The 18,163-nt window shown below is 34.2% G+C and overlaps 1 protein-coding gene across 2 annotated transcripts; it reads left to right on the forward strand.

The window, feature by feature from the left end:
• The first annotated feature begins 693 nt into the window (after positions 1-693).
• LOC117682104 (synaptophysin-like protein 1) lies at positions 694-17,293 on the forward strand. Of its 2 annotated transcripts, XM_034449021.2 has the most exons (6): positions 694-797; positions 3,522-3,587; positions 11,322-11,437; positions 13,827-14,034; positions 16,298-16,489; positions 16,837-17,293. In XM_034449021.2, exons 1-6 carry the CDS (start codon positions 738-740, stop codon positions 16,975-16,977), a joined length of 783 nt encoding a protein of 260 aa, XP_034304912.2. In that variant the 5' UTR covers positions 694-737; the 3' UTR covers positions 16,978-17,293. The 2 variants fall into 2 exon arrangements, with proteins under 2 accessions (XP_034304912.2, XP_034304911.2); XM_034449020.2 differs by lacking the exons at positions 694-797; positions 3,522-3,587 and adding an exon at positions 9,260-9,810.
• Positions 17,294-18,163: the final 870 nt, after the last annotated feature.

Consider the following 18,163-nt stretch of genomic DNA (forward strand, 5'->3'; position numbering starts at 1 on the left):
TAAAACAAATTGATACAGCTAATATTAATGTATGTGGTTGGGGTTGGGTGGGGGTGGGGGTATAGGAAACAAATTGATAAGTTAATATTACATGTAATGTATGTGATTGGAGGGGGGGGGGGGTGGTATCGAAAAGTGTGAGTTGTTAATTATTAGGGAAAACTCAAGAGTTTTAATTATTACAAATAAAAGCACACCTACATGTATGTGAAAAAATGAAGAAATACACAGGCTGCTAGCACAGCTAATACAGTTCATTAGAAAATGAATTTGGTTGGTCACGTCACTGTATCTATTTACATGTATTTGCTCCGTAAACCCCGAAGGTCTTTCCTTGTGATCTAATAAGGTATCAACCAAGTTCATATCCGAATGATAAAAGGCGATCCCTCTTATATTTAATCTTGTTTTGTGACAATATACAACCATGAAATATTTGAATATATCTTTTTAAAAAAGTAGAAATAATCTTTTGTTATTAGATAAGTTACTCTATTTGCACATCATGCAAACATAAAAAAAGAAGTAAAAAAAAAAAGTTAGAATTTTCTTCTGTATTAAAAGGATGCAATTTCCAGTAACACCCCCTCGTCTGCCACTGCACCAGTATAATAATTAATTCATAATTATGGACAACGTAATTTGAATCAGGTTTTTACCCATAAAAAGTTACGCAATATAAAAAAAAAGCTTAAGAACACCGAAAGATTTTAAGTACGACTTAGTAAAGAAAATGCATGACCTTGACCTTATTGGGTGAATACTCAGACCGAAAACTGAAAATGGATGCAGGAAAGGTAATGAATAATGTTGTCATGGTTTGTTTAATTCGTTCAGGGATATCAAGACAGAAAACAGCGAGTTTGAGAATAATTGAAATATGGTTTTACGACAGGAAATTTCGTTCCTAGTAGAAAATTATGCACCGGTTCGAATTTCCATTGAGCCTTCGCAATACTCTAAATGACATGTCATCGGTCTATTTCTAAATATGACACACGTGTGCAAGACGTTAAGTTTGTCATTTTGAAACTCAAAATTTCGTATTATCACGTGAATTCAAGATGAAGCATATACAATATGTACAGAAAATGTGAATTAGATCTTAATTTTCATACTCTTGTATTTTAAGATGATATTTTTACTTGAGTCACTCAGTAAATTTAATGTTCTTATAACTTTATACCGTTGTTTTCAGTTAACTTAAACTTGATATTGATCTTCATATATTTATACCGTTGTTTTCAGTTAACGTAAACTTGATATTGATCTTCATATATTTATATCATGCCTCTAACACAACCATCTACAGATATATACGGATATATTTTCCTGTGTCTAACTGTTTTCATTGGATGTAATTGATTAACACTTTCCCGGATGATAGGAATATCCTATTTGAAAGTAGAGAGTCCCAGAAATGAGGCGGTGTTGCAATTTGAATGAAATTGAAACTTTTTGAAGACGAAACACATTGATTTTTAGGTGCATTTCTCTTTCAACATTCTTTTAAACACCCAAGTGAAAAAATCCACACAAAGAATTTTAACGATCTCTGATCCTCAGCCATGTTCGATAACTCTAAATCACTTATTTAACAAAATGCTTGGCTTTGTTACTCCATGGAGATTTACTACATATAGGTAAAGGTGTTCGAGACACTGATGTATTTCTTTTCATTTCTTAAGTTTGAAGGACATGTATAACATTTTCATGATGAAAAAAAATACTTTAAGGTTGAGGGTCGGGGAACCTTAAAAAGAATATTTTATCTTGAAGTAAACATATAGAGTACTAACCACCATGGTAAACATGATGTGCTTTTACTTTAGTGTTATATCCAAGATGAATAGAAAATGATGAAAGAGGTACCTGGTTTAGTACCATACAGGCGTTGACCACCAAATGGACGCCATACAGTGGCATTTGCTTAAACTGATCAAGGAAAAACTATTGTACAGAAATACATGTATTTTTCCATTTCAGTGTTTTAAAACCCCATCCTTCCAGTTCTTATTTAGTGGGTTTTTTTCTGGTTCAGTTTAAATATGTGATAGGAAAGGAGGAATGAGCATATAAAGCATTAAAAAAATATGGCTAGACTGGGAATCCAGCTTGAGGCCCCTGCAACTCTAGTTAGGAGCTCTACCACTGAGCTACCCAGGCCGATATCCACGGTCCATATAGCCCCAACTACTACAAATAAAAATATTGATTTTGTTAACTGTTGTGGAACAGAAAAAGTCAGAATTACATTAAACACTTTTTCATTCAGCATGTTTATAGCTGCAGTATTCCTTAAAGTGCTCACTGACATATACTAGTACATGTTTCAAATTGAGGAATCAAGACTAGATCTATGTAATTGTCAGGATGTTGTGCTTGACTTGTTCCAAGATAAGAACTATAACTAGAATGCTGTTATAAAAATATAAACATGTTTAAGGATGTCTTCACTAGAAATCAGCCTAAAGTGGTCTTCACATTTGATGTAATAGTTAACATTATGCTCTTATTATGTTCAGTGTGTGGATTAAATACCCAGAATTCTATTTATAGACAAACTGCTGTGTAATCTGATGCAGTGCTACAGATTCAGTTTACTTCCTGGTTCCTGAAAACAGATCAGGACATTTAGAATATTTTACTTATCGAATTCACATGTACTTAAGTTATTTCCATGTATGTGTGATGAAACTGGTCAAATCAAATGTAAAAGGAAAAGAGTGACCTGATTCATTTAAGATTTTCAATACAAAAGGTCACTGTTTCCTTAAATTACCAGCTCAGGGCAATTTATGAATAACAATGTAATACAGGGCAATTTATGAATAGTGATTGTCAATAGAGAAAATTTGTATGCTGAAAATGCTAAATTCATACACTGAAAAACTTACAAAGGGAGATAACTTTTATTGATGTGAAATATGACTGTTTACAGAGTGTTTATAGCAAAGAACACAGTCACCTCACTGAAATTAGGTAGTATACTGTATAAAACATTATATTTGGCGAGTACGATATTTGGTGGAAATAAGTTTTTGAATAAGTTGGCATGGAATTAATTTAATGTATTCCTGAATTTCCTATTCTTTTACACATGTCACGATGTGCATGGCATTTAGCAATGTGCTTGATTTAGCGAAAGCTCATTCCTCCAAAAATGCTAATTAGAATACACAGCCGAATGTAATACGTTTACAGTATATTTCCATATAGGTGTTATATGGCCATCATTTTCTAACCTGAACCAGAACTTTATTTATTTTACAACGATTGATAAAAAAGTTCAACAACTTATATTAATATCTCTCGTTGGCATGGATTTTGGCACGAGGGGGTCATTGGTGTGGGAAGAAGCTGGAGTACTCGGAGAGAACCCATGTGTCCAAGCGGGCAACCACCAAACCCTATCACATACAACCACTGTCGATCACGGGGATTGAACTTGGGTCGCAGCAGTGAAAAGCGAGTGCATTGTCCACTACGCTACTTAAACACCTTTTCATTTTCTATTTCAGTGCCTGAATAATTTTTCCATAGAGCCCCTGAAGGAGCCCAAGGGGTTTATCAAAGTCATCCAATGGGTAAGTCTGTTACAGAGAAACGCGGTTATAGCAAACACGCTTATAAGTAATAGTCGTCACAGCAAAGTCATTTTCATTCCCTGAGACTTTAATAACGTGTTGCAAACTTTTAACGAATTATGCTTATTACAAAGCAAAATCACCAATCCCTGGCATTTTGTTGTAGTCGTGTTTCGCTGTATTCTGTTACCTTAGCCTCTTCCAACATAACCATCATTCACTCTCACTCAATGAGAACACATTTGTACTTGCATACTGCAATACTTTGAGCTAAGTCAAGTAGATAGTCAGCATTAACACATTTCTATCTGGAGTACAGTTCTTTTAAGAGAATAGATCTGGGATGGGAAATAGTCTTTCTTTGAGAGATTGAAGTACTTTCATACTGTTGGTGTTCATACTGATAAGTTTAATATCTAGTTATTTTCACCATAATCCACTTTTCAGTATTTTCAATTTTGTGATTACTTTTACAGTTTTGCCTCACATAAAACCCAAACAAAATGCAGGAATTATGTCTAGTATTGTATGCTATAAGATTCATTTTTAAATTGCTAAATAAAAAAAAATATGAATATAACTCATCTCTTGAACATTGTGATAAAGGGAGAAAAACCCCCCAAAATATATGGACAAAGAATGCATGTTCAGTAGACTGAAATAACCGTTAACCATGGACTCGTTGTAAGATATTCTATAGGCCTCTCCTCCTCCAGCTGTATAAAGAGGAGTAACCACTACAGCGCTACATCATACGGCATTAAGTAAAATCTCATCCATAATTGAATCAAGCCAGTTTATTAGTCTGATTCAGAATTGTTCAGAGAGGCAAGGGATTGCCTTTGAAGATAAAACAATTAAGGATCATCAGAAAACATCAGAGTAATGAGAAAAAAGGCTTGCAGCATACTTGCTGTGTATTGATTGGGGTAACAATATGTCAACCTGTTATTCATCGCAGCCCACTGCCAGATCCAAGACCTTTTATGCTTCTTTCAATAAATGTCCATAATTTGTGTAGAATAATGAAACAGGACAATAGCTCCAGGCTTTTTGTTAAGAATCAGGTTTTTTGTGCGCGGTGGATAAGATGTTAAATGATGGAGTGGCTGGTTGACAATGGGAGTAATCAAGCCATGCATCACCTCGAAGATTTATTGTAAACTTTACCGAAGTGTAGTACATTTGTACCGTACTGTACTACCAGTAACCTACCATACTTCATGTAGAGATGCCATTGATAAGATTCAATATCAATGCATTTGTTTGCTAATTCAAATAATTTTGATAAAATATTGATCTATGCAGTTTTGTTAGATTTATGCAATTTTCATAATTTATTTTTTTTGGTCATAAAACGTAATTTACATTTTTTCTTGCCAGTTTAAGTTTCACATATGTATATAAATACAGTAAGTCAGAGTAAGAGACATGCTGACTGGATGATGGGCTGGATGATCAAATCCTGTCATCCATGTTTTCATGATAATAAGTTTTAAGTATGTACTAGATGAAAGTAAATAATAAATATCCAGTTAGTTGAGGAGAAAAAATTAGAAATGTATCAACCTTTTTTAAAGTACATTTAATGCAACACAAAAATGCCAACACAGGTGAAAAACACGCTGATTCTGCTAGAAAATCTTTGAGTGTTAACACTTCTTTTCTTTATTTATTGTAAGTTGTAAACTTGTAATCAATTTTCTAGTATTGCCACTCTTCATATTGATAAACCAATGTAAATATTTCATTAGTGACCAATTTTAACTTGAAGTCTCTTTCTTTGGATATTTGTTTTCAAATATTTGGTTGACATGTAAGCTCATGCTACAGTACTGCTTTTCTGTATTAAATGATGAACAATTGACAACAATGTAAATTTAATAATCTTGCAAATTTCTGAGCACTAATAAGTAAACCATATTTTTCAAAACCTGAATAAAGGAGATGTTGTACAGTTATCTATGTCTAAACAGAACAATCCATAGTTATCCAATTAGAATATGCTTGTGAGATTGAAAAGCAAAGAAGGGAATTTTCATAAGCGCTCTCATAATGGTGGAAGACAAACTTGATTGGTGTGTAGTCTTTTTTAACAATATTGTGTAATTGAGCATTTTAGAAGATTGGGATTCCTTGAGAGCAGTCGGTAGCCTTATCTGGCTCGTGGACATAGCGATCAATAGAAGAGTCTGCGTGACAAGTCGTCCGTAGTCAGGATAGAACGTAACATTCATAGAGTGCTTAATACCAGCCTATCATAAAAGTTTGAACTGTACCTGCAGGGAACACATAAAGCATTTGTCTCTGAAATAAATCATAATGTCTCCCAGGAATATTTAAACTTTATCTTCATTTCTTTGACAAAATTAGGACTGGCTCTTTTGGTGAACAACATGGCCCTAACTTGTGCATCGTATCAAGAGAAATGTAAGAAGGTACCTGCAGAACTAATCAAATATTACTAGCATCTTCACTTAAGAATGATGGAATTGCATGTATATGTAGAAAAACTTTACGATGCCCTTTTAGCTCATGTTGCATCAGTATTATCATTAGAGGAGAAAATAGACCTACTCTGTATTGATCAGAGATTGAAAGGCTTCCTAACGTGTTGTTGTTATACTTGAGCCCCAATCTCAGAACTTCGTCGAGCGTCCCATTGAGGACCAGTCCTGATTGAACGTAATGAGGCAGTAACTAGTTTGTGTGCTGTGAATGCTGATTAAAACTTTGATGAAATGAAGCTTTATAAGCTCAGTTGTCCTTTAACTCTCAGAAATTATCAACCTCCTTGGTGCAGCTATGAGAGTTGCTAAGTAGTGTGTTGTAATACTGAAAAGTTAAAGTGTCTTGAGTTGATGGTCATAGAGTAAAACTATCCTCCATGTATTTGTACATGGAACATGGATAGGATTTGAATGTTCATTAGAATTGTGGATTTGACCTTGATTTAAATATACAGTAAAAAACGGTTATAGCAAACACTCTTATAATGAATTGACGCTTACAGCGAAGTGATTTTCATTCCCCGTGACTTCATTACATGTTGTAAACTTGACGGATATAACGAATTACGATTACAACGAAGCTGTGACTTCGTTATAGCATGTTTTACTGTATCTGTATGCTCAATTTGCTGTTAATTTTATCCCCTCCCCTCCCCTGACATCAAAAGCAATGACTGTGTCTTAGAAATAAATGATTTGTATCATTGCACTTGCTCTTGTTGTCTCAAGTGGAAGATCTACCTTTGTTTTTGTATTCAGATGTCAAGGTCATCATGGAGTCATGGCCATCTGAGCACACAATATCAGTTACAGCTAAGACATAATACCGGTACTCTTTTAATTTGATTACCTTGAAATAACAACATATGAATAAAATATATAGAACATAGAAATATAACACATAGAGAGATATGCACTCTATATATTTGTAACTTCATGTGGAGTTTCTAACACACAATAGAAACAAGCAGACCTTAAGATTTAATTATCTGCCCCCAATCCCCTGTAGTTTATGATAAATACTTGCGATTGATTTATATATTAGTTCTGAGGTCTAGAATTGCAGTCCATCAACTTCTTTTGATTCCTCAGTGAAATTGCCTTCTTAACTTCAGCATTTAAGGAGCTTCTTAGGAGGAAATATCCAGCCTTAAATTCTCTGCGGCATTACTTACAATACTGTATGAAATAAAAAGGTAGCGGTGCATGTTATTTGGACCACCACCACCATTAGGTGTTTGATGGAATGTCTTTCTCTCTAATGATGAGACACAGAAGTACACGAAGTGCAGAATCAGTTCAGTATAGTCAAAATGGTGCAAGCTGTTTGATCTCCAAAGTTAAGAAATCAAACAAAAATTCAACAGATTTAACTGAGTGCTGAGGAATAATAAAAGTCAAGTTGTTTTGTTTTTTGATTGACTAAATAGTATGATATATTTTTCTTACATTTTGTACTGATGAACAATTGCCAGTTTTATCACTTTTCCCCCTGATGCCACTATATGATCCCTTTATATAATATGTGTCAGTAATATCTAAATTTGATTCTAGAAAATAATATCATGAGAGATGAATTTAATTTTCACTTATTATTGCAAGTTTAACTTACTTTGGATAGTTTAAGATTTTGGATGGTTTATATTAGATTTGTAAGCTAAATCAAGTATTCTGTATTATATTCATTCCATTTAAATCAGAAATAAATGTGTTAGTGCGCAGAACAAGAACGATGAAATGTACAGAGACACAGAACTGTGCTAGTGTATGTGATAGAGCACACTGCCTCAAGATAGAATGTGCTGGTGCATAGAAAAAGTGGAATGAATTGACTGCATATGCTCCAAATGCATAGCCTAATAAAGAGAGAGGGAGAACAATAGCTAGTTTACACATATGTGATAGAATAAAAAAATGTATTATCTTGTGCATAAAATTGAGAGATAAAAATAGTGCGCTATTGCCTAAAGGGAGAATGAGAAATAGTGCTAAATTGCAGAGGAAGAGAGAATTCTGAAAGATGAGTGGAAGACAGATACATGTAGAAATGTTAGCTTAGTGCTGAAAGGGAGAAAAATAAAGTGTAGTGGGATCTCTGACTATCTTCACCGGCACTGTGAGCTAATGTTCACACTTGTGTTTGCCTACATCGCTGGTATGGAGCTAATGATCACATCTTGGCAGTGATATGAATTGTGGCAGTAAATTGGTTGTCAAATGATCAGTTAAAATGATAGCCTATCAATGCTGTTACGTTTGACACCGTCTGTAGTCAGATCCCAGAAGCATTTTCTCCATTAGGGGCTGTCGATCCATCCGTCACTTGTCTGCAGGTCCGCTGCAACACTGCCTAATCTCATTATACTGGGCTCCACACAAAGCATCGGTTGAACGCAGTGTCAAATAGAAACCAAGAATGCCATGACAAACTCACAGAATCCACAGAATCCTAATTGTTAACTTTGTCTACTTCTAATGTGTCTGCATCATGCAAAGGTACTTTTCTATTCTGATGTCAATATTTTCTGCTATCATCTGTTTTTTATAATCATTGAAAGTTTGCTATTGGCATTCTTGGTAAAAGATAATTGCACTGAGCAATGATATGGAGAAGTCATAAAAAACAATAAATGATAAACTTTTGTGTCCCTGTGCATCGGCTATGTGAACGCTGATCCTTACCGACCCCCAAGCTAGGATGCGTAAGCAACCTGAAATAATATCAGCCATCAATTCCGTTGCTTCAGAGTGATGTTATATTTCATGAATAAAATTTGGATTGATAATGTCAGGTGATCTTTTATCATAAAAACGTTACAATGGCTTAGTTATGTTTGAGCTTTTGTATGCAAGAAACAATTACTGGATGCTGCAAGCACCGGAGTTGAAAGGCTGTCTTGTTTAGTTATTATGGATATCACTGCAATTGGATGCTGAATATTTTCAGTAGGAAAAAATAGTGATAAATTGTTTTGTTCTTCTAAAGGAATTAATATAGTGTACCTAACGATTATCTTTAATCTATGGCTTTTTAATGATTTTTGACTGTAAATGGAAAAAAGCAAAATTTAGTAAAATGAAGATGTCGAATTGACAGTAAAATTTGGATGGAATGCTGGATTTGATTACGGTAATACCAAAAAATTTTAATTTGAAAAAATTGTTGTGGGAATGACAGGCCCATTTTGATGAGCAGTACGTTGGATGCGTTTGTTTGAAAGGAGACAAATATGAAGAAAATTGTGAGTGTTGGAATTAAGTCAGCATGAATTGGTGAAGACTGAAACATGGCAACAGATAATGGAAACGGTGATCGGAATGCAATGCTTGGATGTTATAGAAAATTAGGATGGAAAATTGATCTCTATTTTTAGAATGTAGAATAAATGTCTACTGAGTATCATTGTCAAAAGGAAGAAGCTGTGGGGTGTGATTTTGTTCAATTTTATGATGGCAGAAATCTTTCTTTTTGGAGGATGACACAAAGTTTATAATTGTCTAAGACATTATGGACATGTTTTGGTGGAACGCTGTATAATCCGTGTCAGTAATTACAAAAAGTTTATTAGAAAGCTTGTGGACATATTTTGGTGGATATGTTGTATACTCGGTGTCAGTGAGCCATGGATGTAGAGGTCCGGATTATACACTGGGACCACGGAGCTTCCGGCCGGATGATTGTTACCGTATTGTCATTGAGAATCATGAATCTGGTATGTTTTCTTTACAACTGTTATGGAAGTCAATTAAAAAAGATGTCAGCAAACATAAACTGATTTCTTTCTTGGAAAAAAGAGTAATACAGAGAGAGAGAGAGAGAGAGAGAGAATACGATCCCTAAAGCAATATTTTCTTGAAATGATTTCATGCAAATGCATTTTAAAGGGCTCTTTCATAGATTTTATCAAAAAGCTGATAAGGGATGAAAGTACACCAGCTAGTATGTTTTAAATTTGTATCAAACAAATATCCATTGACCATTCAACCATAACTGATTTCTCTCTGAATTTTAATTGCCAAGCAAACACACCCCATTTTTTAGACAAAAATTTAGCATCATTGTCCCTGTTTTTTTCCCTCACAATATAAAATCTAAGAAAGGATGCAAAATGCTGTTGAGTCAACTAAGAGGTAAAGCTTGATCAATAGCTTCTTAAAATATGAGTGCAAAGAAGTATTGTGTTTGATAAGAAATCATATAATGAACTTATTTTTCTCTTTTTGATGCCTTGTCAGCATATGGTTTGTCCATAAAATGAGAAGACATATCTGGATTTGGACAACAGCAGATTTTTGGATAATGGAATGGACAGATTACTGTGGTTTCATCAATATTCGTTGAATACTAATTTTTCATGGATTTTGTTGTTATGTTGGTCCACGAAATTAAATGATCATTGAAATGCAATTTCTATTAACATTTTGTATTGATAGGGTCATTGGCCACGAATTTACGTATCCTTGAAACTGTGATTTTAACTTTATCCCCGAAAATTGACATCCTTGAATATTAATGAAACCACAGTATGTTGATTTGAAATTAAGATGTGTTGATATACTTGTCATTTGGGTGAAAGTCAGTGTAGCAGTACTGTAATATTTATTTTGTCACGTAAAAAAAATAATAAACTTATAAGGGGCTCTTTACATTAGGTATGTTTTATTAAAATATTTATTACAAATGACTAAATGTCTGATTATGATTTCTTAAAGTATTTCATAACTATTAGAAATGGTTGTAATAAAATATGAGCTGCCCATAAAAAGTTTATTTCAAATTACAAAAAGTTTTGACTGGCATATTATCATGATTTGATTAACAGTCTTCCTGAATACAATGTTAAAATCCAATTTCCGAGCAGTTTTCATAGAAAGGAAAATTCTCTTACTGGAAAGGACATCTTAAATGCTGTTTTGTTGCAAATTTCTATCAGATCTGATAATAGAAATCTAAAAAGTGAAACTAATTGAAAGAAAAAAAAAATGATGGAATGCTTTTCTGAAAAAAGTTGCAAAGAAAAAAAAGTGACTATCAGAATTTTGCAACGTATGAAATATTGAGGTTGCTATTCAGATATTCTATTTCCAATTTTGGAAGTTATAATAACGTCAATTTTAAAACCTTTATAAATGGGATTAGACTTATTCAGCAGAGAACTTTGCTTAGTTTCTATTTTTTCTTCAGATATTGACCATATTTGACCTGAATTCTGTTTTATTCCAGATACTGGCTATCTTTGCGTTTGCGACCACGACCAGTGTAGACACGTTCCTAACGGTGACTGCTAGAGGTTGCAGCGACGCCATCATGGAGAAAGTGGATATAGCCTACCCGTTTGAGTAAGTACTTGTGAGTTTCAACTCACTTCATCTCATGAACCTCCAAAATTACAGTTGACATTTGTTTATCAAATGTTCCATGGTACTAACAGCCTAGGCAGCACCAAGTCATGTCACCCTATCTTATATGTGTTCATAAATAAAAGCCAATTCCAACATTCCGGAAATATATATACATTCAGTTATATTCAATTACATCTGTAAATTCATTATAACCAAGTTTGCTATAACTGTAAAATTTTACAAGGATTTGTTAAAAATTTTGACAGAACTCTACAAAACTTTGCTATAGCTATATGTGAGATTCTCTATATCTTTTTTAGCTCACCTGAGCTGAAAGCCCAGGTGAGGTTTTCTGATCACATTTTGTCTGTCGTCCATCTGTCCATAAACTTTTCACATTTTCAACATCTTCTCAAGAACTACTGGGTCAATTTCAACCAAACTTGGCACAAATCATTCTTAGGCAAAGGGGATTCAAAATTGTGAAAATCATGGGCCACATCCTTTTTTAGCTCACCTGAGCTGAAAGCTCAAGTGGGCTTTTCTGATCACATTTTGTCTGTCGTCCGTCTGTCCGTAAACTTTTCACATTTTCAACATCTTCTCAATCTACTGGGCCAATTTCAACCAAACTTGGCACAAATCATCCTTAGGCAAAGGGGATTCAAAGTTGTGAAAATTAAGGGCGACACCCATTTTCAAGGGGAGATAATTAGAAATTAATGAAAAATTTTGAGAAATTTTCAAAAATCTTCTCAAGAACCATAAAGCCAGGAAAGCTTAAAACTTGTGTGGAAGCATCCTCAGGTAGTGTAGATTCAAAGTTGTGAAAATTATGACCCCTGGGGGTAGGATGGGGCACAATGGAGGGTCGAAGTTTTAGATAGGAATATATATATAGTAAATCTTTAAAAATCTTCTTCTCAGAAAGTAATCAGCCAGGAAAGCTTAAACTTGTGTGGAAGTATCCTCAGGTAGTGTTGATTCAAAGTTGTGAAAATTATGACCCCTGGGGATAGGTTGGGGCACAATGGGGGTCGAAGTTTTAGATAGGAATATATATAGTAAATCTTTAAAAATCTTCTTCTCAGAAACTAATCAGCCAGGAAAGCTGAAACTTGTGTGGAAGTATCCTCAGGTAGTGTAGATTCAAAGTTGTGAAAATCATGATCCCTGGGGGAAGGATGGGGCCACATTGAGGGGGGGGGGGGGTGGATGGGTGTTAAAGTTTTACATAGGAATATATAGAATAAATCTTTAAAAATCTTCTTATCAGAAAAATTCCTTTAAATAGGCATTACAAATTTTCAAAAAAATCCATATTTCCCAGAAGGGGGTGGGGGGGGGGGGTTCCAACCCCCGGAGCCCCCTCTCTGGATCCGCCAATGAGACTATGGAGAAAGGTAAAAAAATTTAGGTCTTAATATATCTTTTTAGTACAGTGGTGGTAAGAAATTGCTTAAGCTTTCCCCTTCTTAAAAAAAAAGCAAAAATAACTTAACCGTACACATTTTGAGTTTTTGTTAAATAAGATGGGTAGTCATTTCAGTTCTTGATGGCCCACTTAAATAAATATATACAACAAACCTTGTTTTTGCCTTTTTGGGCTGAAGTTGTTCAGCATGGTTCAGGCTCTGTGACTTGACAACAGACATTAAACAATCTTGAAATAAGATTTCAATCATGTGTTTGTCCAATCCATCATTGTTGGTTCTTAAATGTTTTTTTTTACTTTGATAGTGGCGTAGACTCTCATTTTCTTTGTATTGTGAAAACTGATACCTCAATGCTGTCATGTTTTTCTCTCATACAGGATGTAGAATTCAGTTGCTAAATGAAAACCCAAACCGGAACGACTTTTTCAAATCCGGATTTGTTTGGTTCAGGCTCTGTGACTTGACAACAGACATTAAACAATCTTGAAATAAGATTTCAATCATGTGTTTGTCCAATCCATCATTGTTGGTTCTTAAATGTTTTTTTTTACTTTGATAGTGGCGTAGACTCTCATTTTCTTTGTATTGTGAAAACTGATACCTCAATGCTGTCATGTTTTTCTCTCATACAGGATGTAGAATTCAGTTGCTAAATGAAAACCCAAACCGGAACGACTTTTTCGTTCCGGAACGACGATTTGTTTGTTTTTTCAAAACTATAATTTCGCTTCGCGGGTTACATTAAACGTAGAATAAATTTTTAACAGCCTAAACAAGTTTTACTGTGTGTTGAATGTAAATGCTATACCATTGCATCCTTATATTGCACTCAGGTGACTGTTAAGGCCCATGGGCCTCTTTTTAATATGACTCTGTCTATCAGTACTTTCAGTACTTTGATTAATATCAGTGAATCATTTAACACATGATGTTGGGTTTATATTTTCCAGCATTCAGAACTCTTACTTCACTACACCACTATGTAACAGAACGAGCAATCCCGACGGTACCAAGGTGTACCTGTTGGAGGGGTCGCGATCCTCCGCCGAGTTCTACGTCTTCTTCGGAGTCATGGTGTTCCTCTACTGTATAGCCGCCCTCGTTGTCTACCTGTTTTTTGAGGAGTTGTATCGCAGAAGTAACGTTTGGAGCATTGTGGTAAGTTTCAATACTTATCATATCTAAATATATACAAAACAAGTTAAGTGTAGGCAAGTACTAGAACATTTTAGGAAGGACTATATATGGTTTGAGCCCTTAAACAAACATCATCGTTTTACTGTAATTTTTTTTCATGATTTTCTTTTTGATTTAAGTGCACACAATTTAAATCAAAATACTAAAGTAACGAAAGTCTGTGTCTTCATGCATATTGTGTAGTAAAGACTGAAAATATCTCTCTCTCTCTCTCTCTCTCTCTCTCTCTCTCTCTCTCTCTCTCTCTCATGCTTTTAATGTTGGCAAAGCGTCAGAGAGCGACAAAATTTTGTAAGAGCTATAAACAAAAATGTGTCTGTATAGTAGAAAAAAGTTCAACAGTTGCTGCCTTGAATTTTGCAATAAGTGTTATATATTCAATCCCCATTTCTTCAATGCACAGCAAAGTAGTTCATGGAAATTCATGCACATTGTATGTGTCCAAAATGCATAGTCTTGTTTTTAAAACAAGTTATTAATTAGAAAACTAAAAAAGATAGACAATTCTCTCTCGAAAAAAAAAAAAGAAACAAAATTAGTGCTGAAACGAATACCATAAATCAGTATTCGAATATTCGTGAGTGCTATTCGATTCGTATTTGAATATTCGTAGACGTCATAGACAATGTAGAAAGCATATATGATAGTGTGTATTACTAAGTGGGTGTACATGTATGTGTTGACTGCTTAAACATGTCAGTTCGAAGTTGACACTTAATGCATGAGTATCCAGTGAATTGGGTGCGCATTTAATATTTATGCAAATAATAATATACTGATTTTTTTTTAAAATTTCCATCAACTACAATCAAAAGATTTATTACTTCTTTAATAATATACTGCAGTCCTGACTCCTGTATGAGACCGATACGTAACTTCGTACGTCAGTCCAGGCATGTTTGATATATAGTATTAAAAAGAAAACTGATAACGCTCATAACTCCGGAAATGTTCTGTTTATTTAAAAAAAAACAACAAATTATATCGAGGTATCTTTTAAAAAAAACTTTCGATATTAACTCTCCGTAGCCCAGACTCATTCAAACAGTTAAGCAATTTTTTTCTTCAGCGTCTGACATGAATTAAAAAATCCAGAATGTTTGTCTCCGTTCGATGTAAACCCTGCTTTTACTTTCAAGGTAAACAGGCATGGCGGAAGAGTCTATTACTGGGTTAAGTAATAGACTCTACCAAGCATGGCAGTCATAGATGGCTTAACCTTTACTTTCGTTCCGAGTAAAATGAAATAACACGATCTGCATAGTTTACAGTACTTAATATGGGTGTTTAACATGTGATCGAATATTCGAATGCTAAATATACATTCGAATATTAGAAATTAACTATTCATTCGCGAATATTCGAACATTCGTTTCAGCACTAAACAAAATGTTAACACTTTTGACAAAACCTGGCTCTTTGTGTAACTATTTGGTATAGCATAAGAATTTACTTTGACGCTGTTTGTTTTTTTGTTTACTTTTGAAGTTGTGCTATTTATAGTAACTTTGGCGATTTGCCTGCTACAGCCAGGACTCTGCTTTCAGCAGAGCCCGGCTAAAAATGATATCATTAACTTTACCTTTTCCCTCTGTTTTTAGCATAAAACGGCTTTTTGAGCAGTTTCTCTTTTAAAAAAACATTGAGCGATTGAATATTTTCACCAAAGATGTATCTCTCCAGTACTTATAGGTCACAAAAATTTGTTCTTGTTCAAAGCATTGCTCTATATTTCCCATTTGAAAAAAAATGTCAATTAATGTCAGATTTTGATTGAATTATAAAAATAATGTCACTTCTGACATCATATACTGCCAGTAATTGCATATAGATAATAAAAATAGTGAAAAACATATTTTTGATCAAATCTTCTAAAAAATAACACAACAAATTTATCTATCTGAAACACTTTAAAAAATAGCTTATTATCTGGGCCAATTTGAGTAATATTATATATATAGTTCTTTAGAAAAGACTTGGGGGTCACAATTTTCTTTGTTCTCAAATTTATGCACTTTTCTATTATCGATATGAGTTAAGAACTGAGTTGAGTGATTAAAATCAAAATTTGATGACAGCGGGGCTTGACCTGATAATGACACCCATAAAGTTTTTGAGTATAAGAAGTGACTTGTAAGTCTGCTTTGAGTACAAGAAGTGACTTGTAAGTCTGCTTTGAGTATAAGAAGTGACTTGTAAGTCTGACCTGATGCTTCTTTTCCAGGATTTTGTAATCTCCGCGGTGATCACTCTCCTGTGGCTAATCTCCTCCTCGGCCTGGGCTCAGGGACTCGTCAATCTCAAGTACTATACGGACCTGAAGAAGTGTGGTTTGTTTGATACCATTACAACTTGTTCTACAGACAACTGCGTTCAAACGGAGTTTCCTAACTTTGGAAGCCTCAATGCTTCTGTGGTAATTACAATTTGCTGAATTTGAAGATTTTTTTTTAAAATATAAGTAAGTTTGAAAATATATTGCTTTATCCTTTATTCAGAAAACCTTTCTTCTTTTAGTTTCATGAATGTTGATAAATTATTTCATTACATCAATTAAACTGTATGGGGATTTTGGGTTTTCCAGGTATTTTTGTCACATGTAAAGAACAAAAATTTCGGAACAAAATAAAGGAAATATTTTAAATTCTGACTGATTATTTACCTCTGTTTAAATGTTAGAGTTATTCCCCCCTTCACTACCACCACCAGTGACCTTGACATGATTTGATCTTGCATGTAATGGCTGGCTTTTTGCTGTTGTAGATATTTGGATTCCTGAACATGCTTGTGTGGGGCGGAAACCTTTGGTTCCTGTATAAGGAAACTCCCTGGTTCCAGAACCGCTCGGAGGGAACCCCTCAGGGTACTGGAGGTCTTCCCGAGGGGGATCCTCAGAGAATCTAGGTCAGCGGTCACCTACTGGAGCGAATCAATTGGGTCAAATGAACTGTGCCGATATTTATCTCTCTCTTATTATCAGAGTATAAATGGAGTATTCAGAACATGAATACATTTTGTTCAGATGTGGGGAGATTAAGCAAAGAGGAAATATTTTGTTCGTATTAATGGCTTGTTCACAGTGCAGTGTTTTTGGCTTGAGGTCTAACTGTAAAGATGTTTGTGGACAAGTATTGAATTGATTTATGGATTTTTTGGCTTGGATGCATTTTCAGAAGTAAAATCAGTGTTCTGAAATGAATAAATGACTGCTTTTTTAATTCATCTTTTGTTTTTTGAGTGCTATTGAATGAACAAAACATAAGCATAGATACTGTAGTATAGTGGTGTGACTAAGTATAAGTGGATGAACATTATTTTTTTTATGCAATTTGTGTATTCTCTAATGTCTTGAATAACACACATGTCCTTATTATGAAGACAATTAATTATTGTACGAGAACTGGTATCTGTTAAATGTTGATGTACAGTAATTGAGGAAAGGGAAAGTACCCATTCTAGTTATAAAGAATTTACTGACCAAAATACATGTAAGATTTGTGAAATCCCTGAAATATTGTGTGAAATCCAGTAAATGTTGATATATGGGGTAGGCTTTGGAGAATTCATCACATTAATAACACCCATTGCAGGAGCTGCATCATATTTTTTTTAAGATCTTGTTTGCCAAACATAAGCTTTTTTTTTTTTTTCAATTTCTGGATTAAATTCTCGTGGCTTTTCTCTGATATGCTCTACTTGGAGACACTTGAAAAAAATATTTAAGCATACAGAGTTGTTTTAAAAAAATGAGATCAATTTCTTGTTTAATTTACCACAAATTTGGGTAGGGGTGCAGACTTTCAAATTGTACACTATTTTTTTAATGAACTTTTTTTTGGTGGTTTTCACTTGCATTGTCTAACCCTTAGTTTGCAGACCCTAATTGTTATGTTATCAATGTTAATTAGAAGCTGTTTGACTGTATTCCCTATGAATAGAGCTCCTGGGTTTATGAGATCTGTGACAAGATCTGTTTACTGTATTGTCCTAGCTGTTCTTTGTTTGTTGGTTTGACCTAGTTTTTGACGAGGGATTTATCTCCCTTTTCTGTACATGTACATGTTCACAGCAACAACATGTTTAATTTATA

Source organism: Magallana gigas, chromosome 4 (assembly GCF_963853765.1).
Source record: "Magallana gigas chromosome 4, xbMagGiga1.1, whole genome shotgun sequence".
In the NCBI taxonomy this organism is placed as follows: domain Eukaryota; kingdom Metazoa; phylum Mollusca; class Bivalvia; order Ostreida; family Ostreidae; genus Magallana; species Magallana gigas.